The sequence below is a fragment of the Ruditapes philippinarum genome, unplaced genomic scaffold (genome assembly GCF_026571515.1).
Source record: "Ruditapes philippinarum isolate M1 unplaced genomic scaffold, ASM2657151v2 ctg1845_1_1_1_1, whole genome shotgun sequence".
Classification (NCBI taxonomy): Eukaryota; Metazoa; Mollusca; class Bivalvia; order Venerida; family Veneridae; genus Ruditapes; species Ruditapes philippinarum.
Window position 1 is genome coordinate 1 of NW_026860279.1, and position 22,483 is coordinate 22,483.

Consider the following 22,483-nt stretch of genomic DNA (forward strand, 5'->3'; position numbering starts at 1 on the left):
GGGGCAAAAATCAAGATGAAGACAGGAAGAAGAGATGTTGCTACCTATTTCTTGGTACAATGCTAAGTGCTTGTGTAAATATTCTACTAGCACTAGCCTGTGCTTGGGACCAGCAGCAAATAATCAACATAAAGACAGGATGAAGTGATGATGCTACCTATTTCTTGGTACATGCTTGGTGCTTGTGTAAATATACTACAAGCACCAGCCTGTGATTGGGACCAGTAGTAAATAATCAACATCAAGACAGGAAGAAGAGGTGATGCTACCTAATTTTTGGTACATGTTTTGTGCTTGTGTAAATATACTACTAGTACTAGCCTGTGCTTGGGACCAGTAGCAAATAATTAACATAAAGACAGGAAGAAGAGGTGATGCTACCTATTTCTTGGTACATGCTTAGTGCTTGTGTAAATATACTACTAGCACTAGCCTGTGCTTGGGACCAGGAACAATAATTAACAAAAAGACAAGAAAGGTTAGATGATGCTATATATTTATTGGTACATGCTTAGTGCTTGTGTAGGTAACTTGATAGCTTAAATTTTTTGTACTTTGATATTTAAATCCCTTAAACATTGAATGGAATGTTCCAAATCAAAAAAATATTCATTACAGAAATTTTGCAGGTTAAAAGTTAGATATTATTTTAAGGTAGTGTAAGGAGGTAGAAAGTTGCACAAGTCGACAAAATAAATTCTTATGTTATTATACTGATTTTGAGGTGAGTTCATCCCCTAACTTCAAAGCAAAAATTAAAAGATTTGCATTGTCCTGGATAAGGTAAATATTTCAATAATAATGTGATTCAAATATAAGGTATTACTTACACAGCTACATCTGTAATAAATTTTTCTACTTCTTGCAGAACAAGTTTAGTCAGGAAAGGTGGTTTATCACTACAAGCTGGACTTAGGGTCATTGGTGGAATATGCTCAAGTGCATTTCTGAAATATAAATATTTACAATAACACACTTAGTTTATACAAAATGTATTTTTGAGATTTTAACAAATACGAGGGCTGTCCCAATAAGTCATGGACAGCAGTGTTTAAATGCAAAATACTCAACAGCCTTCTTGAAAAAAATACTGATATTTCATACACCATCACTGAGTGAACATACAGTAGCATGATATCATTTAATTTAATTACACAAACAAATTATAAGATAAGATTGTAGCACAATGTGGCAAACGCCGTCCCAGCGCCGTATGTACCTTATGTGACATTACTATTCCCTGTCAAAGTATCATATCTGTGTCTTTTGAAATTCTCAGTACACAGTCCAAAATTTCTGAGATACTGCAAACTGTTGGGCTGCATCAGTGTCAAACAGTGCCATTTTCATTGTGCTTATACATTGAAGCATTGTATGAAGTAAGAAATGCACTGTATACATATGTCATGCAGTTTTGCCATATATAGCCTGAGACAGACAGTACATGTCAATGCCTTAACATAAGGCAGATTTCTCACATTATTGACTGCTTACTCTGTTTAAAACTTTATGTGTTAGGTTTTTAAAATGACAATTTTTGGTATGGACTGCAAACACAAACCTCAGGCCAGAATCAATGCTTTAACATTTTGTGTATGTATACTTAATATTTCTTATTTTACTTTATTATGATGCAGATACGCTTTCAAACTAATTTTAGGCTCGCGCATTAATTAATTTGTTTTACAGCTATTGTCAACCCTTTTGTTGGACAGCCCTCATATACAAAACAACCATGTTACTTTTTTTATGATCAAATCAGAAATAGGCGCAAAAAAGTGGGGTTTTTTTTGTTGTTGTTTTTTTAAGTTTGTAAATCTTCTAACTCGATCTGTGAAATGCATCATACTGGTATATAAAATACTGTTTTAACTAAATATACAAGAAAAAGATAGATAAGAACATCAACACATGATGTATTTTTTGATAAACATTTTATCTTTTTCACTTTGCACCAACATATATCATTTCAGGCACTGAGGTGCACAATGTAGAAAGTTTAACTTCTTGATGCAAGCTAAATATCTTCTGTTCATTCATACTCAAAGTTTGGACAGGATGATTGTTTGGGTTTAATGGCATACTGACACATTACTTGCCATACCAAGCCCAACACTGATTGTTAACATAAAATTGTCAAACCTAAATAAAGTGTTAATACTAGGTTGATTTTGAGTCTTTAAGCTTTTGTCCATATAGTGAGCCAAATCATGTATCCAGTCAGTGTGTAAAAGCCATTGCTAGATTGATTACAATTATAAAGATAGAGATGAGGGTGTACTTACTTTGAATGTTCTATGATATTTTTCTGTAATGCTGGGGCCAGTGGTATTGAAGCTGTTACCGTGGAGGCAAGAACTTGTAGAAACCAGACAGCTGCCGAGTCTGATACACTGATACCCGACTCCTTTACTACCCTAGTAATATTAACAAACAACAGTCAAACATGACAGAAATAAGAGAGCTAAAATAATTATATGAATACAGTAAACTCTACTTATAACGATATTCAGAGGACCGCGAAATTTATATTGTTATAAACGGATACTTTTAGCTTTTTACTGTATATCATTTATATAAATATTTAATAACTAAAGGTAATTTCAGCTAAAAGTCAATCTGGTTTTCTCAGATTTAATATTCAACATCCTGAGGAAGAAGAAAATCAATTGATATAAAGAAAGGGTGACTAATAAATGTTGTTCACTAACTTGTATCCGATTGCCTTTATCCCATGAATTCTAGTGTCACAGCCATCATTCCTACACCTCTTGATATTAATTTGTATAACTGAAAGTAGAGACATTTAACCTTAAATTGACATATCGCTCATTTTTTTCATTATCAAGTTGAGCTGAATTGACTATATATTTCAAAAGATTTTAAAAGACAGTTATAATGGTGAATGACCAACAGTTGCATTACAATCTTGGAGAGTGGCATTACTGAAATAGAAAGTGGCATCAAAGACTAGGAAAGTGACATTTCTACATCACAAGCTTAGATAGTGACATTACTATACTGGATCATGGCATTACTTACTTGGGTAGTGACATTTAGCATTTTTCAGTAAGACAACATCTCCAGTAAGGCTGCTAGGTATTCTGATATCCTTGATCTCACGTAGACTGTGAGCGTTTCTCCCCGCCGTAATTGTCACGTGCTCCGGCATATAGCTCGAGTCAGCTGACGCAACATTCATAGATAGAAGCTTTACAACAACATTGTTCCTAAAGTGAAGTCTACCAAAACAAAAAATATAATACACATTATTTAATCACATTTCTTTTAATTAATTACAATCACTCATAGTTTATGCCATTAACATATACATTGTAATTCAAAAATTCTTCTAAACTGAGATCTAATTTCTTTTTCAAAATAAAAATTTTAAAATCTTTAAAAATGATTTGTAAAATTATTTTAACACTAATTGATGCAGAAATATTTTAAATTAGGTGATTTGAAGTCAATTAAAATTTTAGTTACATGTACTTAGCCATGGCCAAACAGGCCCATTTAATAATAAAGTAAGTACTAAAACAGTTAAAGTATCACCTGATGAAATGTGACCTGGCAGCTCCATCTGATTGCCAGAATGTATGTGTTAAACCATTTGTCAATCTGTATATACAAAAATACCAACAAAAATATTATATGTCATTATATTTATACATATTATAATGCCCTTCAAAAAGGGTAAAAGAACATATATATTGTTTACAATAGAATGAGAGATAATAACCCTTCATACAGTGCTAGTGTATAAAATATCTAGGTACTTTTGGCTTATTATGACCATCATCAGGGTTGTATTACATGTATTATATACACACAGTGAGAAACAAAATGTCTTTACATGTTTGAGTTGAAAGTTTCCGATCTGTTAGGAAATATTCACCAAAGATATTAAGCACCGACACATATACCACTTATCAGTTTGTTGTGTTTGGTTTTACAGCACACCAACATAATTTAGGTCATATGGCGCCGAAACAGGGAAGGTGATTTTGGTTAACCTCTGGTGTAACAAAGCAACACCAGGGGTCAAAACCGCCTCACCTGCCAGAGCTAAGAGATGCATAGACTCCTGTAATTTAAACACATTAAGTTGCCTCTTACGATCATGCACAGATTAACGGTGACTGCAATACTAATTGCTCAACCCTTAAAAGGCAATATATTTTTAAAATGTAAATAAATATTTTATCATTATATTTATCCAACTAAAAAACAATACAGTGACTTAGCTGGATGGCTGTGCTGTGTGTGTTTGTTTTTTTCAAGCAGAGCAGTATGATTCTAAACTACAAACCTGTGAGCATCAGAGTTATTTGAGGTGACTTCAATAGAACTGAAGCATGGGTTTAACAGCTTCACTTCCTCTCCATCAGACAGAGATGTTTCTGCTAGCTCGCCTCGTGCTGAAATTTTACAAGTATTCAACGGTTATTCAATATTTCATTTTTTTAAATAATTTTTGCATTAAGGCTAATTTTTCTTTGCATTTTATTACCTCCCTTTCCCTTATTATCTTACATGTAAATATATTGGGTTTTATCAAAACTTTTCTGCATTCAAAAAAGTAATTTTATTGTAAAAACTACAGTATCATTTTGATCTTTATTTAAATCTATGTATGCCATTTGTCATGTTGATGTTACCTCTAGTAGAATCAGTTGTCTTGATTTTTTTGCATTATTAATATGTACTTATATAATACAAATGATATCATTCAGTTGGTTTATACTGAACTTATTTGAGCCATGTCATGACAAAACCAACTTAGTGCGTTTGCGACCAGCATGGATCCAGACCAGCCTGCGCATCCGTGCAGTCTGATCAGGATCCATGCTGTTCGCTTACCAACTCTATTACAAGTAGAGAAACTGATAGTGAACAGCATGGATCCTGATCAGACTGCGCGGATGTGCAGGCTGGTCTGGATCCATGCTGGTCGCAAACCCATTATGTTGGTTTTGTCATGGCGCGGCTCATATCATTCAGTTGGTTTATACAGAACTTATTTCAGTTTGATTGTGTAGGTAGCTTTTAGTTTACAAACACACTCTCAAATACATTTCTGAAACATCCAGTACTGAACAATGAGTTTAAAGTTTCTTGCACAGTGAAACAGTAGCATTCAGTTAGAAAGCTTTTATGATTTTAATACTATCTCAGTGTTGAAAGAGGACATATATTTGAAGCTTAAAGTAAATCTCTTTGGGGGAAATAAGCAAGTTAAGTAATTAATAACAATTTTGAAGCAAAATTTTCAGATCAAATGTAAGATAATTTTTTGAAATATGGGTGCCAGACTTATGAACCTTGTCATAATCCATGTGTGTCCTAACAAATAGATTTGTGAATTTTTTAGATTTCTATATAGACTTACCAGCATCTTTAAGTTGATTGAAAGTATTTTTCAGTACAGACAGTCTCATGCTAGATGTATTATTAAAACCATTCAGGTGTGGGAATGGTAAACTGTGACTAGGTGCTCTATTTCTCAACAAATACTGAAATATATCATATATATATCCAACAAATCATTTATACAAAAATGGCAAGAATTCATACATAATAAAGTTAAGAATAAAGATGCAATATCTATAATTTGCACAAAATAAAAACTTTATCATTATCTTTTTTTAACTATAAAAATGGCATAACCTGTAATTCAAGTATGTTTCATTACAGATATTATATGAGATGTTTGAGGACGTATGATTGGGACACAATACACGACTGAGAAAAATGTGAAGGCTGACTGAGACTCAAAACAGGACTGAGTAAAATGTGAAAGCTGACTGGGTCTCAAAACAGGACTGAGAAAAATGTGAAGGCTGACTGGGTCTCAAAACAGGACTGAGTAAAATGTGAAGCCTGACTGGGACTCAAAACAGGACTGAGAAAAATGTGAAGGCTGACTGAGACTCAAAACAGGACTGAGTAAAATGTGAAGCCTGACTGGGACTCAAAACAGGACTGAGAAAAATGTGAAGGCTGACTGGGTCTCAAAACAGGACTGAGAAAAATGTGAAGCCTGACTGGGACTCAAAACAGGACTGAGAAAAATGTGAAGCCTGACTGAGACTCAAAAAAGGACTGAGAAAAATGTGAAGCCTGACTGAGACTCAAAACAGGACTGAGAAAAATGTGAAGCCTGACTGAGACTCAAAACAGGACTGAGAAAAATGTGAAGCCTGACTGGGACTCAAAACAGGACTGAGAAAAATGTGAAGCCTGACTTGGACTCAAAAAAGAATTTTGAAAAATGTGAAGCCTGACTGAGACTCAAAACAGGACTTAGAAAAATGTACTTCCTGACTGGGACTCAAAACAGGACTGAGAAAAATGTGAAGGCTGACTGGGTCTCAAAACAGGACTGAGAAAAATGTGAAGCCTGACTGTGACTCAAAACAGACTGAGAAAAATGTGAAGGCTGACTGGGTCTCAAAACAGGACTGAGAAAAATGTGAAGCCTGACTGTGACTCAAAACAGGACTGAGAAAAATGTGAAGGCTGACTGAGACTCAAAACAGGGCTGAGAAAAATGTGAAGGCTGACTGGGTCTCAAAACAGGACTGAAAAAAATGTGAAGGCTGACTGGGACTCAAAACAGGACTGAGTAAAATGTGAAGGCAAACTGGGACTCAAAACAGGGCTGAGAAAAATGTACTAACTGACTGTGACTCAAAACAGGACTGAAAAAAAATGTGACGCCTGACTTGGACTCAAAATAAAACTGAGAAAAATTTGCAGCCTGACATGGACTCAAAACCAGACAGAGAAAAATGAACTACCTGACTGTGACTCAAAACAGGACTGAAAAAAATGTGACGCCTGACTTGGACACAAAATAGGACTGAGAACAAGAGGGCCATGATGGTCCTGAAATCGCTCATCTGTATATAGGCCCCTGGGGAGGGGCCAATTTTAACCCAGGGGCTTTTATTTGAACATCTTGGTAGACACCCATTTGAAGATGTTTCATGATAAATATCTAAGCTCTAGCTCTTAGAAAAATTTTTAAGGTTTTACTATACACATATAGGGAAAAACAATAACATCCCCCACCTCTGGGCGGGGCCAATTTTGTCCCAAGGGCTTTTATTTGAACAAACTTGGTAGACACTCACTCTTTCTTCATTGTCTGTTTAGTGTTGCTTTCGTCTGAATGAACAGCCTTCTGTGAGCCTGGCCTTTCCTCCTGTAGGCTGACATAAGACTGTACTACAGCCGACACACAAAACCACTGTCTGTGCATGACTGAAAACTGTGGTTATTTTGTAACTCACTTAATTTCTAAACTCTAGCTCTTTGGGTTTTTTAACAGAAGATTTTTAAGTATTTACTATATACATATAAGGAAAATCAATGATCCCCGGGGCGGGGCCAATTTTAACCCCAGGGCCCTTATTTGAACAAAAATGGTAGACACCCATTAGTAGATGTTTCATGCTAAATATCTTAGCTCTAGCTCTAAAGGTATTTTAAAAGAAGAATTTTTTTATGTTTTTACTATATACATATAGGGAAAAACAATGACCCCCTGGGGCGGGGCCAATTTTGACCCCAGGGCTTTTATTTGTACAAACTTTGTAGACACCCACTGGAAGATGTTTCATGCTTAATAGCTAAGCTCTAGCTATTTGGGTTTCTTTAAAAGAAGATTTTTTAAGTTTTTACTATATATAAATAAGGAAAATCAATGGACCCCCCCCCCCCCATGCATGCGGGGCCAATTTCGACCCCAGGGCATTTATTTGAACAAGCTTGGTAGACACTGACTAGATGATGTTTCATGCCAAATATTTAAGCTCTAGCTCTTTTGGTTTTCTAAAAAAAGATATTTTTAGCTTTTTTCTTTCGGTTGCCATGGCAACCAGAGTTCTGCTTGGAATTAAATTCTTTGAACACTTATTAAAGTTGACTACCAAAGGAACATTCCTGTGAAGTTTGGATGAAATTCGCTTAGCGGTTTATGAGGAGATGTCGTTGAAAGTAAAAGTTTACGGACGAACGCCAGGGGATATAACATAATATGCCCAAAATTATTTCGGGCATATAAAAAGCAAGAACTGAATGGAGAATCTGTTTATCAATAAACGTTAAGTTTTTCTGGATAAATCTCACTACACATACCAATGGAATGTATGTCAACAACTTAGTTAATGAGACGTTAATAAGAAGAAAAAAATATGTTTTTGATTGATACAGTTGCTAATAGGTCACTCCTTTTGAGCTGTTTAAATTGTTTAACCTCTTTCTTTTATGCATCTAACTAACTTGATAACAGCCAAAACAGCCAAACACAAAAAATCAAGATAAACGTTCTTTTTAAATGTCATTTAAAATTGTCCCATTTATACTATACAAACATATTCTGATATTTCCATTTTATAGAAATCATTTATAAACCAACCCAAAGATACATAAATAATGTTTTAAATCAGCTATATCATAGGGGTTTCTTCCAAATGACTGTTTTAATGCAATAAGATTTCAATTGTATTTCTTACAAGCAGGCATTTTTATTCATTTGTTTAAACAATAAATATATTTATTAAACCTGAATACCAGAAAAAAAGTAGAACAAAGTAGACTTAAACTACGGCTTTAAATGTAATATATTGAATTTCTATTGTGGGTGTAACATGATACATAATATTTCATAAATCGATCTTTACAAACCATGGATAGGCAATACAAACCATGGAAGATACGGAAATTGACTTGTCAGATCAGGAGCCTACCAAGACTTTTTTTTCAATAACCTAATGAGAAGTATAAATCACTGGTGAGTAAATTTACTCAATATATATGTTTAAAACTTTAATAAAGTTTACTATGTACTTATAATATATTATTCTAAAATGATTTAACATAAATAACCTTGAGAGACATTTTCTGTGCCCCACCAACAACTCAAACTGGATTATTTTTTACTTTGTTGGGTTTGGTGTGTCAACAGCGATGTGTCTACCCTTTAAAAGTCACAGAAGCCCTTAAAATGGTCCAATTTTACCAGAGCTGAAACAATCAGCTTTTGCTACTGGGCTAAAACTGACCTTTTTTTAAATCTTGATACCCCCAATATTGATAATGGACAACTTCCAAAATGGAAGCTAGACAAGTCCATTTTGAAAAATTCAGCAGCTTACCGGTATAGTATAATATTGGTTTCTTTTTAGGGAATTGGTATCCTCAGCTTAAATAGCTTTTCACAAAATACAATGATGACATTTAGAACAAAACTGTTAGAAAAGTCATTTTGTTAAGTTAAAAAAAAAACAAACACACACTTTCATGTCCACAAAATTAAATGAATTTACAGCAAGAATTAGACAGAAAATTCTTTCAAGTTTCTTTATTTGTTAAGAACATAAAGCCACTGTCGAACACTTCTAGAATCTACTATTTTCTATTCTAGGTTACATTATGGCATCGCAGAAACTGTCATCTTCACTATCTCGAGGTGGTGCTGAAGATTTTGACATATTCTGTGTACAATGTGACAGAGATGACATCAGACTACCTGCCTTTGGTTACTGTGTGGATTGTGAGGTACATTTATGTCAAACTTGCTTTAACACTCACAGGCGACCAAAATCATTATGCCATCACCAACTTCTAGACAAAGATCACATGCCACATAAACAAAACCTCAGTAAGTCAATAAAATCTACTTCAGGTAAAAAAAATGGTGATTTATCCAAGCCTTGTACCAAACATACCAAAGAAGTGATCAAGTTCTACTGTCATGACCATAATACACTTATATGCAGCGTTTGTGTGATCCTTGAACACCCAACAACATCCTGCAATGTAGACTACATACCTGATATTTCAGAACAGATTTTAGACAGCATGGAGTACAAAGAAACTCTAAAAGATATTGACAAACTGACAGACAAATGTTGCCAGATTACAAAAGATATGAAAAAAAGAGTTGCTAAATCAAAAACTTCTCTTGAAGATGCTATAGTAGAAATAGAAAACTTTAGAAAAGAGATAAACAAGAGATTAGATGAACTAGAAAAAGAAGTAAAGGATATTGCTTCAACAATTGAACATGACAACAACAAAAAGTTGAAAACAACAGAAACAGTTTGTAATGACATCAACAAATCACTCCAAGCATCAACTGATACTCTAAAACATCTCAACACCAACAAGAAAACTGACCAACTGTTTGCTGAATTGAAAATAGTTCAGCAACTGATATTACACAATGAAAATATAACAAAACAACTACCAACAACCAATGATGTTGATGAATACAATTTTGAATCCAATCATGCTATCAAAAAACTCCTTCAGAATGAGAAATCATTAGGAACATTGAGAAAAGGAGAACGGATGCAACCAGCTCAACCAATGAATAAAACTGCTGTACCAATGAAAATGTCTACCCCTATAAACATCATTGTTAAAACATCCTCAGATAAAAATGATTGCTACATTTCTGGTAAAGCTGCCTCTCCTCAGAACCAATTATTTGTAGCAGATAACAGTAATTCCTCAATTAAAATGATTGACATAAAAACTGATGCAATCAAACAACTACAGCTTGAATCAGACCCCTGGGATATCACCATAGTGACCAGAGATACACTTGCTGTTACATTAATAAACATTAAAACAATACAGTTCATTTCCTTCTCCTCAAACTCTCTCGCATTGAAAAACAAACTGAAAGTAGATGGAGACTGCCGTGGAATAAGCCATCATCAGGGGAAACTTGCAGTTACATTTAAATATCCTGGTAAACTCCAAATCATGGACTTAAAAGGTAATATTAAAATTACAGTTGAGAAAGATTCCAATGGTGACAATATTTTCAATAGCCCAAGGTATGTCACCACAAACAGCCATTCAATCTATGTATCTGATATAGGCACAGATCAAGTTATATGGTTTAATTGGCAGGGAGAAATGATAGGAAGGAATGTAGACATTGAAAGACCAAGGGGTATTTCACTGTTAGATGATGGGTCCCTCTTTGTGAGTGATTACAGGGCTGAATGTATATATATAGTAAGTGGTGACTGTAAAGACACAACAACTGTACTGGAGAATGTAGAGAATCCTTATGCTGTATGTTGGTGTGCTGAAACCAGTACACTTTATCTAAGTACAAACAGCTACAAAGCAGAGAGAAACAATATTATCAAAATGTATAAAATGATGTAGAACCAAGCAATGGTAATCAATGCAGACATAATAAAACATAAACAGTTGTAAATTAGAAAAGTAGCATTGATTACGTCAGATTGTCGGCAAAATCAAAGGTGTCAGCTGCAAGCAGGATGTAGGGGAATTTTTGGGAGAGCCCGTGGTGTACATCAAAGGTATCACGAGTTGACAGGGTGATGATGTGTTTGTGGGGTTTTTTTTAAATCGTTCGAAGAGAATTCTTTTTTTTTTTGAGAATTTTTTGAGAATTTCTTTCTCTTTTTTTTTAAATCTTTTTTATATCTTTATTGAACGCCCCCCTTTTGAAAAATGTTACGCCCCGGAGGGCTTTAAATTGGGATTTTACGGTCCCTTTAATACAAAAAATTTAAATTCCATATTCAATTGAAATATCTATTGCTTCTGTAATTTCATTGAATTAAAATATTTCACACAATAGTTTCAAACAATAATAATAATACAACTTTTTAATGAAAATGAAATTCCCCACATGCACTATGTTTATACATGTATATAGCACTATAGAAAAGCACCATAGTTATCACTGTAGTGAATCATACAATGTAGTTCATTTCCATTCAATCATTCAGATATACATTCATCATTTATAGAATGGGTATCATCTTGTTTATGTTGTAAGTTGTTATTGTTCAGTGAACTGTCATATGTTGTGTCAAGTATTGTTCAATAATTGTCTTGTATATTTGGGGTGAATACATACATTTGGTATTATTATCATTGTTATTACATTAAAAATCTTTTTTTTTCTTTACAAAAATAGTCAAATTAAGAACTTAATTGAAATATCATGTTCTTTAAAGAACAGTCAACTGATTAATTTTTAAAATAATTGCTGAATGTAATTTATGTAACAAAAACATAATATGTTAATGTTTTCTTTTTGTTAAACTTGTTTGAGAAACTCAGCCAGCTGTACCTGGTAGGATATTTTTTGTCAACTTCAAAAGAATTACTTCAAATTAATTTACATTGAATTGTTTGAAATGGTAAGATATTTTTTGTCAACTTCAAAAGAATTACTTCAAATTAATTTACATTGAATTGTTTGAAATGGTAAGATATTTTTTGTCAACTTCAAAAGAATTACTTCAAATTAATTAACTTTGAATTGTTTGAAATGGTAAGATATTTTTTGTCAACTTCAAAAGAATTACTTCAAATTAATTTACTTTTGAATTGTTTGAAATGGTAAGATATTTTTTTGTCAACTTCAAAGTAAATTAATTCAAATTAATTTACTTTGAATTGTTTGAAATGGTATGATATTTTTTGTCAACTTCAAAAGAAATACTTCAAATTAATTTAATTTGAATTGTTTGAAATGGTAAGATATTTTTTTGTCAACTTCAAAGAATTACTTCAAATTAATTTACTTTGAATTGTTTGAAATTGTAAGATATTTTTTGTCAACTTCAAAAGAAATACTTCAAATTAATTTACTTTGAATTGCTTGAAAGGTAAGAGAATTTTGTCAACTTCAAAAGAAATACTTCAAATTAATTTACTTTGAATTGTTTATAATATAAAATGTTGAGAAATTTCATTTTGTAATTTATCTATTTATGTAATTCATTTTAATACTTTTTTATTTGTCAATATAATTTTAACCCTGGATATTGAGTTGTTCTCTATACCCCCAATCTACATAGAAATAACTAGAATTGTGCCTTTTGGACTCTTTGGTCTCAACTTCATTTGTTCTCACAGTGAAATATGTACATACTTATACATAGGTTATAGGAGTCAAGTTAAATAAGAGAAATATTTCATAACAAATTAACAATATCCAAATGATACACTTCCATTGTTTTTTTTTAAATTTAATTTTGAAATATAGAGATGTTTAAAGCTTTTTGACTATATGCCCACAGGCAGAATGTCGAGCCCGCTTGTCTTAATTTAATCTTGAGGCTATTAGCTTCAGATCTAGGAGAAAGATGTATACAAAAGGTGAGATGTGCGCAAAATTTCCTCTTCATATACCAAAAAAAAATTCATCTTAGGTGACCTTGACCTCTGACCCTGTGAACAGGTTCATGTGCATGATACAAAGTCTCATGATGAAGATTTGTTCCTAAAAAATCTATTCATGTTAATCAAAAATTACTCTATGCACAAAGAAGTTATGGCATTGACAAGTTCAGATGCAGGCACACACACACAAGCAACAAACGCAAGAGGGCTCAAAAGATATCCTCTGACCACTAAGCATAATACTTCAAAGCATTAGTAAGATACATAGCCAATACATCTTGTGACTTTGGCCTACATTTTGTGCAACACAACTCAACTTAACATGGAGAACATTTGTGCTATATTATATTTGAATCCATGCATGTATAAAGATGTATATTATACTCACAAATGAATGTTTTAATTTGCTAATTGACATTTGACCCATAAGTGTGACCTTGACCTTTGCTATAGACACCTGAATTTTTTCGCATGACACTCCGCCTTATTATGGAGAACATTTTTTCCTGAGCTTTATTAAAATCCCTCTATGCATGTAGAAGTTACATTTCAGACACAGGTTATGCACTGACCCCCATTTTGACATGTGTTACACAAGCATATAGTTGTGCTTAATGTAAGCATTACACTGATAATAAGCTAGTCCATACAACAATCAACATGAAGATTAGGGGTGTAACGTTTATCCATTTACAAGGGTTCGGTCGTTTTTTTAGCATAAAACAGGTTAGAGTAATTGATAACCGGTGTTAGTTGACATTTAATTTATAGATTTATTTAAACACTAGAAGGGTTTTTGTCACAAAAACATATGTCTCCCAAAACTATGTATGATCACTCATGTGTAGTTTCATTAAAATCCCACCAGTAGGTAGACCAGTAAATATCAGACAATATTTTCTATTTTTAGTTTTGGCAGCTATTTTGTGCAGTGAAATGGAATGTGCCGGTAATGTGTACATGTACAACTAGGGATGGTACTGAACACTCCTGTAAAGTTAAACTGAAATCCCACCAGAAGTTTGGCCTGTGAAGGCCTGACAAGAATATTCTATTTTTAGCTCTGGTGGTTATTTTGTGCAGCAAAGCAGAATGTGCCAATGATGAGCACAACTATGGATGGTACTGATCACTCCTGTAAAGTTTGGTTGAAATCCCACCAGTAGATTGACCTGTTAAGGGCGGACAAGCTTATTTCAGATAGACGGCCGGATGCCGGACGAAAAGCGATCACAAAAGCTCACCATGTCACTTTGTGACAGGTGAGCTAATAATGTGCAGCCTGATATCGACTCAAAACAGAACTGAGAAAAAAGTACTTCCTGACTGTGACTCAAAACAGGACTGAAAAAAATGTGAAGCCTGACTTGGACTCAAAACAGGACTGAGAAAAATGTACTTCCTCACTGCGACTCAAAACAGGACTGAAAAAAATGTGACGCCTGACTTGGACTCAAAATAAAACTGAGAAAAATGTGCAACCTGACTCAGACACAAAACAGGACTAAGAAAATTTGAAGCCTGACATGGACTCTAAACCGGACTAAGAAAAATGTGCAGCCTGACTGGGACTCAAAACAGGACTGAGAAAATGTGAAGCCTGACTGGGACTTGAAACAGGACTGACAAAAAATGTGAAGCCTGACTTGGGACTCAAACAGGACTGAGAAAATGTGCAACCTGGCTTGGGATTCAAAACTGGACTGAGAAAAATGTGCAGCTTGACTAGGACTCTAAAACAGAACCCTTTTATACTATCACAAACTTGCCCACTATAATGAAATCCATCCTCTAACTTCTACTGAGTACAGAGAACAATGTGTATTGACATAGAGCTTGTACCATAACAGGCCCCATTGTTAGGTGCCATATGTAACAGGATGAGATAATATACAGCATGGCTGGAACACAAACCTGGGATCCTTCGAATATAGTACATCAGCTTTACTAACTGACATAACCAGCCGCTTACACATTTTCTACCCACTAAGTGACCACATGCCAGGATATATCAATTAACTTTATTAATCTTAGAATGAATTTACTTCAGAAATATGAAAGACTGCATAAATTGATATAAAAAATCATTTATTATATGTTAACCCATAAAATCATATCAAGAGAGAAATGTTTGTGTAAGTTAATCTCAAATATTTATCATTTCAATAGGAATTGGTAGTTTTATAATTTTTACTCAAATTTTATTTGAATTGAGAAATGATACTGTTAATATACCTTAGATATAATTCCAAAACAGCCCTGTAACTTTACCTTAAGTACGATATTAATATTAAAATATTAGCCTAACGTTACCTTGAGTATCCTCTCAGCATGTTGACTAACAGCATTCTTGTCCTCTGAATATACATCTACAAAACCTACAACAAATAAAATATTAAACATTTGATAGGTAATAACATACAAATCAGTTATCTTACAACAACAAAAATATAAATATTGAAATTTTGATGAAAAAAGTAATAACATTCAAATTAGTTATTTTACAATAACAACAACAACAAAAAGAAATACGCTAAAGATCTGAAAACATATCAAGCATTCATTGACAAAGACAATCTATTCAATTATTTATGCAGAAATTTATTCTGGAATTAAACTAACACAGGCGTAGTTTATCTCAAACAGGGCCTCTCTAGCTTTACAGGTGGAGGAAGACCTAAAGTGTCTCTCCAGGAATTACTAACCAGGACACAAGTAGAATTACAGACTTTATTCAGACTGCCTGGATACCTTTCTCACACAAAATAACTCAATGTCCACAGAGCGGAACTTAAATACATAAGTGATATCTAAGTTTCTGAAAGCTAATTAGCGACCTTCACCTCTCGGTGATTAAGGTTCTATATTTAGAAAGTAAGGATGACTAACCAGGTGTGAGAGAGCATGCTTGCAGCATACGTATACTCTTGCCAAGCTCTCCTATCATGTTCGGGCCATTTGAATATTTGATGGCAGAAAGAATCGTGCTCACTTCCACCACCCCGCTCCCATCTGTATCAAACTGCTGGAATGCCTGTAACATTAACATGTTATATGTTTGCTTTATACATACAATAAGGAGGAGTTTCATTGATCATTTTTTAACTATAAGCAAATGTTTCAAATAAGAAACTGAGATATTTTTCATTTAATTTCTGAAATGAAGTTTTACAGTACTACTTTAATTTGTAATATATTCTAGTTTTCATACCAAAGAGGCCTAAAATGTTTCAAGTCAGATTGGGTAATAAATAAAAACCTAAAATAAATAACTTACTATAGGAACTTTAGGGCAATAAAATAGTTATAGTATAAAATGCTTTCACTTTGAAAATTAAGAAAACATACTCTGATGGCATCTTCCCTTGACACACCAGGTTTATTCATAAGCATGTCACAGAACTGGGCCAGTGTAACCGTTTCCTCACTTTTTGCTTCCCGGTCATCCAGCCAGCGAATAATCTGGTACCTATGTTGCTGTATAACATTCTCTGGTATGTCCTCCCTGTAACATGATAGTAATTTAAACCTATGTCCACCTGGATTATGGATATATAACAAAAATTTTAAAAACCAATCCCCCCTTAAATAACATGTGGTCATTGAAATGTTTAAATAATTAATCTTTTTAAACCTTGCCCTATCTGTAAACTAACATTATTAAACTATTCCCCCTTTACAAAATAAAATTTAAATTAAAACGAGCCCTACCTTTACATCAAAATTTGAAATTATGTCCTCCCTGTAACATAACAATAACATAAATCTGTGTCCTCCATGTTATATAATAGGCATTCAAATACTCCCTGTAACATTAATGCATAAAAACAAATAAAATAGTTGTTGGTCTAATAGAAAGTTAAATAATAAAGATATCTTGTCTTTGTTAAGGATGATAATGTAATACGTACAACTGAAGTTTTGGATAACATTAAAATGCACCAAGTAAAACTTTACTTACTTGATCTTGGCAGCTATTGTTCTAAGGTCTGCATGTTTGAACAGGTTATCTAAATCTGTAAGTACCTGACTGTCCTTATCTGAAATACAACATGCATATCATTGATGAAGTAGTAGCCTTTTATTGATTGGGTTTGACACTACAAAATGTAACAAAATGGTTCAGTCATAAACAGCCACCAAGTAACCAAGCATTGCTACTGGATTCTCAGTACTACTTAATTTAGTCTAAGAATATAATTTACTCGCAAATATTATGGAATGTGACACATTTAAAAATATTTATTTCACAAGGCACACTGTGCAAATATCATTTCAAATAAAATATGCTTTAAAGGAGCGTTCAATTGTGAATGCATCTAAGGTAAAAGTTAACTCTTCACAACTTTTACTGATTTTTTTCACCTCAAACACATATGCAAAGTTTCAGTCTCCAGTTCCAATCTTTGAAGGCATTTTTATAATCTTTTTAAGGTATACTATGAAAACACTGGAATATTGTAGAATCATGGTGTTTCAGCTGAACAAACTATCGACCTAAAAGGTTTTTTTTTAGTAAAGAGAGAGGTCACAAGGGACAAAGCCAGGTGAATACAGGGAATGTGGGAGCACAATAACTTTTTTCTGCTTCAGACAGTCTTACACTAAAGACACCTTGTGCCATGATTTCAATAGACTTCTGTGATCTTCTACCAATTATTTTTGTATTAAAGTACATGTATACAAGTAGACAATGTTAATGGGCTATAAACACATCTAAATCTGCTGACAAACTTATGCCTGAAGAATATCTTGCTATTGATTACAAAAGGATTTCAAATGTTATTGTGAAATAAATGACCTCATTATCAATAGGGGTCTCCTAATGCAGGCTGTTTTACCTTCCTACTTCTGTAACAGGGGATTTTTACCCTGTTCTGAAACATTTATTTTCAATAAAAGTTAACTTTTAAACTTTGAAATTTTTAGAATTCATTCTTGCTATGTAATTTTATTTTTTTCAATTAACAACATTGAAATTTCTTTTAGTACAATAAGATGATTTATATAACAATTTAAAAGTTGTCAGGTCTGAATCATTGCTAGAATCAGTTTTCTGCCTGGCTGGCATTACACAGACCTAGACTCATACATGTGATATTTTTTCAACGTGAAAACACCCCTTTAAAAAAATATCTGAATATTTGACAGCCAAAATAGGGAGTCTCCCTCTTAAATAGGGAGATATCACATGTATGTAGACTTTATAATAACAATAAATAAATCTGAATAAAAAATTTAATTTACCATTCAAATCTTCATTTTCAGAACTGCTTTCATCCATCTGAAATTGAAACAGGTTAACTTCAAACTTTATTGTATTTGTAACAAATCTTTTTTTTCTGCTGCAACTTTACAGCATACCTGAATATGAACTATGGAAAAGTGCATTTAAAGTTTATAGGATTTCAATATTTATATATTAAATCTAATAGCCAATACTTGTTGGCAATATGTTTCTTTGTCACATACTTAATATAGATAATTTATTGTTTGTTTTGTTTGATCAATGAATCATACACATTCCAATATATTTAACCTTGTGGAAAACTATAATGTGACAGTCTTTCCTGAACCAGAACTCAGCTGGAACCAAAAGTTATAAAATTTAACTTATAAGTGTATTATTGAATTTGATCAAAGAAAACAGACAATAAATTATCTATAAGTATGTGGTAAAGAACATATAGCTAACACTCTTTTAATAAACTTTATAAATACAGCTCTACCTATTGAGCTAAAACAGCCTTTTTAGTTTGTCGTGTATAATTACAATGGGTTACATTCATACATGTGAACTTTTATGAATGATAAAGTGGGAGATTTTTTCTTCAAAAAGAGGGAGATTTTAGAAATTGCAATAAACAAAGAAGAAAGTTCTGACATTAAAAAGAGGGAGATTTATTTAATATGTGAAAATACCCCTTATTTCAAGAAAAATCTATGAAAATATAACTGCAGAAAGTGAGAGTCTCCAGCTAAAAGTGGGAGAGTTTATATGTATGTACATTTCATGCATGGGAACTACTTCTATTCATACAAAATAATGGATAATTTGAATTATGGTGGTTTCGTTGAACTACCGATTCGGCGAACTTAGTTTATGAAGAGGTGCGAAACCGGTTTTGTCGATCTTATGTTGTATAGTAATTAAAGGCAAAGTAGTAAATTTTACATTATTATTCTTTTTTTCAGGTTTTACTTATATACGTGTATATATATACATATATGTGATGTTGTTTGTTTACTGAAATCTTTTGTATTGTGTTATGCTTTTACGTAAATATAGTTTCTTTATACTAAAGAAAATAATAGGTTTTATTTTAAATTTTCACTATCTTGTCTTTAATTGCATGAAAATGTGTGATAAACCACACATTGAGATTATTGACTTGTATGCCAATTATACAATAGATATTTTTTGCACAATATAAATTGAGTTCGCAGAAACCACAACCTGTTTTATAATATAAGATAAGTTCGCCGAACCAGTAGTTCAACAAAACCACTCTCACACGATAATTTCAGTACCCCTGTCAGGCCTTATTATTATAACTATTTGGGTTATTCTATTTATGGGATTTCCATAATCTGTTTGACGAGCCATATATTAATGTGCAACAATCAATTTTTTGGTGAGTGAGCATATTAAAAAATAGTTTTTAAGTGACTATGATTTTTATACAGGAACTACTTAAATGCAGTTCCTGGTTTAGTTCCAGGAAGTTAAAACATGGGCGTGGTTTCAATCAATTAAGCTTAAAGCTTACATCATGATTTAATGTTAAAAATCAAGTCCTTTCAAATCTTTACATGTTTGCTTAACCAGTAAACTTAATTTTCTGTTATTTTCAGCATGATAATATTAATACTACACATATCTTTTTAATGACTTGTACCATCATTACTTTGCAAAATATATGAAACTAAAAGTAGAATATAAAAAAAACAGTTTTCTTTATATAAGCAACTATTTCATTTTAATAAAACTACGAGTTGAATCATAGAGTAGTATATTCATTTACATTGTACTTTTAACACACAAATTATGTAACACACTAAAAATTATGTATCCGAACTGGCAGTATCCGAATATATGTCAGCAAAATGTATTTCAAAAATCGAATACTGTAACGACGTACGTTTCTAAATTCTCGCTCTTCGTCATAATCACCGTTACTGATGCTGTTTCCCATAATTCATCGTTAAAGTCACCAAGAAATGTTTTTGATATATCAAAAATTGTTTTTCGTTGGGTCATATACTAAAGACCGACAAAGACCAATAAATACTGCAAAGACCGCACAAAGACCGACAAAGAGCAATAAATACTGCAAAGACAACTAATAGTAAAAAAAAAAAAACGTCACATTTTAAAAACCTTGTTTTGTTTTGTTAAAAAAAATAATTTCAACATGCACATAATAAGTATAATATTGTATCATTAGTCTCCTAGAAAATTTTGTTTCGGTTGTTTTTAAAAATATAATCATGTATCTTTAATGATTTTATTTTATGGGTACAATATAATTGTCACTCATTCTCCTGTTTTTAATACGTATTTTTTTCTGTGTTCTGGTTGTAACATGTTCACAATTTTGTAATTTATGTCACATGCTCTTATGAAACATGATAGTATTGAATAAAATCTTGAAATCTACTGCATCTTTTTTATCATTCTATTCTGCAGAAAATGAATTGTGTTTTTTTTTTCGCTGTATATTGAACAATTAAAAAATCTTTATATTGAGTGTGTTTGTCCGACTGGTAAGGATTTTTGTCGTATCAGAGTACACACCTTTTCTCCACTATACAGTATGGCGTTTTTAAACCGGGCCCTTTTAAACTGAGATTATGATTGTCTTGAATGTTTTTGTGCATTTTCTGTTAAAACTTTTGTAGAAACAGTGTTTGTCAAAAGATGTTAAAATGAGATCATTGATTTACTAGAAAATAGTTTAAATAGAGAAACAGGCCACAAAAACTTAATTATTTCAGATGAGCTTAATAAAATGACCATATGCCATGCTTTGAGTGTGGAGCTCGAAAAGCCTTTATAATCCAAAAAAAATGAATATTTGTCAATCCTAGCGCATGTAATTATCATATATATCATTTAAACTTAATATAAGCTGTTTAAAAATATGTTTCAACGTCTATAATAATAAGAGGATATTTTTCGTTTATGTGAAATATGTAATATATTTTCACGAAACATGATAAAATGCCACATATTTTCACGAGCCGGGACGGCGAGTGAAAATATGTGGCATTTTATCATGTTGAGTGAAAATATATACCATATTTTACGAAAAACGAAAAAATAATCTTTTTATTTAATTTCATTATCAAAGAAAAATGGTTACAAACCCTATTGCTTGCTACGCAACTGCAATTGTACAGCGCGCAGTAATATATTATTGCGTCTTGTTTTGCACGCGATATATTTGGCGCTACATTGTGACGTCACGTAAACAACTGTTTAAACGTCTGTATAGCGTTAATAACTGAATTTAAGATATTGGTGTTCGGATTAATTTTCTTAGTTAGACCATTTTCTATCATTCTAGATAGTTTTCAAAGCAAAATTCAACAAAAGTTGTTTTTTATTTATCAGATTTTTCAAACAAAATGGCGAAAGAAGTCCCTTAAAATAAATATGAGTTTTAACTCCGCCCACTTCCATATTTTTATTTCATATTTATTTTTAAAAAATTATGAAATATATTTGACTGATATAGCACCATATTTCATGGATAAAATTAAAAAATGCACTTTATTTTTCAAAACAGCTTATATTAATTTATTATATTGTCAAAGAAACGTTTTAAAGTCACAATTCTGCAACTTTAACTTTTCACTCTTCTGCTATTGACACGAAACCAAATTCTGATAATTTTCAAATTACAATACAAAGTAAAACCGTTTTATGGTCTATATATTTTTTTCAAATTTTGATACCAAATCTGCAACTGTTTTGCTTATGCATTCATACGAAATTTGGTACTGATAATACTTTTGGGTTCAAAATTGGCTCGCCCCTGGGTCACTTGATTATAGGTATATGTGAAACTACAAAGCCAAGAGCTTAGATATTTGGCATGGAGCATCAATTTGTAGATTTCTACAAAAGTTATATAAATCATGACACTCAGGTCAAAATTTGACCTTTCCCGGCATTACTTGTTTAATTAGACTAATTTAAGGTATTAAACACATCTTATTTTTTTGTGCATAAATACTATCAATACTTGGCATATAACATTGCCTAGTAGACCTCTATAAA

The 22,483-nt window shown here is 32.5% G+C and overlaps 2 protein-coding genes across 2 annotated transcripts; one reads left to right on the plus strand and one right to left on the minus strand.

Annotated features, from left to right (window-relative positions):
- Positions 1-807: 807 nt before the first annotated feature.
- LOC132759510 (zinc finger ZZ-type and EF-hand domain-containing protein 1-like) lies at positions 808-20,491 on the minus strand. Its single transcript, XM_060751296.1, has 13 exons — positions 20,340-20,491; positions 18,445-18,481; positions 17,159-17,237; positions 16,546-16,702; positions 16,087-16,231; positions 15,511-15,575; positions 5,396-5,519; positions 4,316-4,424; positions 3,559-3,624; positions 3,043-3,242; positions 2,712-2,790; positions 2,286-2,417; positions 808-947 (listed from the first exon to the last, which is right to left on the minus strand). The coding sequence occupies exons 1-13, from the start codon at positions 20,391-20,393 to the stop codon at positions 827-829; spliced, it is 1,368 nt and encodes a 455-aa protein (XP_060607279.1). The 5' UTR covers positions 20,394-20,491; the 3' UTR covers positions 808-826.
- Positions 8,527-11,647, plus strand: LOC132759508 (uncharacterized). The gene is made up of 2 exons (XM_060751295.1): positions 8,527-8,803; positions 9,437-11,647. The coding sequence occupies exon 2, from the start codon at positions 9,445-9,447 to the stop codon at positions 11,197-11,199; it is 1,755 nt and encodes a 584-aa protein (XP_060607278.1). The 5' UTR covers positions 8,527-8,803; positions 9,437-9,444; the 3' UTR covers positions 11,200-11,647.
- Positions 20,492-22,483: the final 1,992 nt, after the last annotated feature.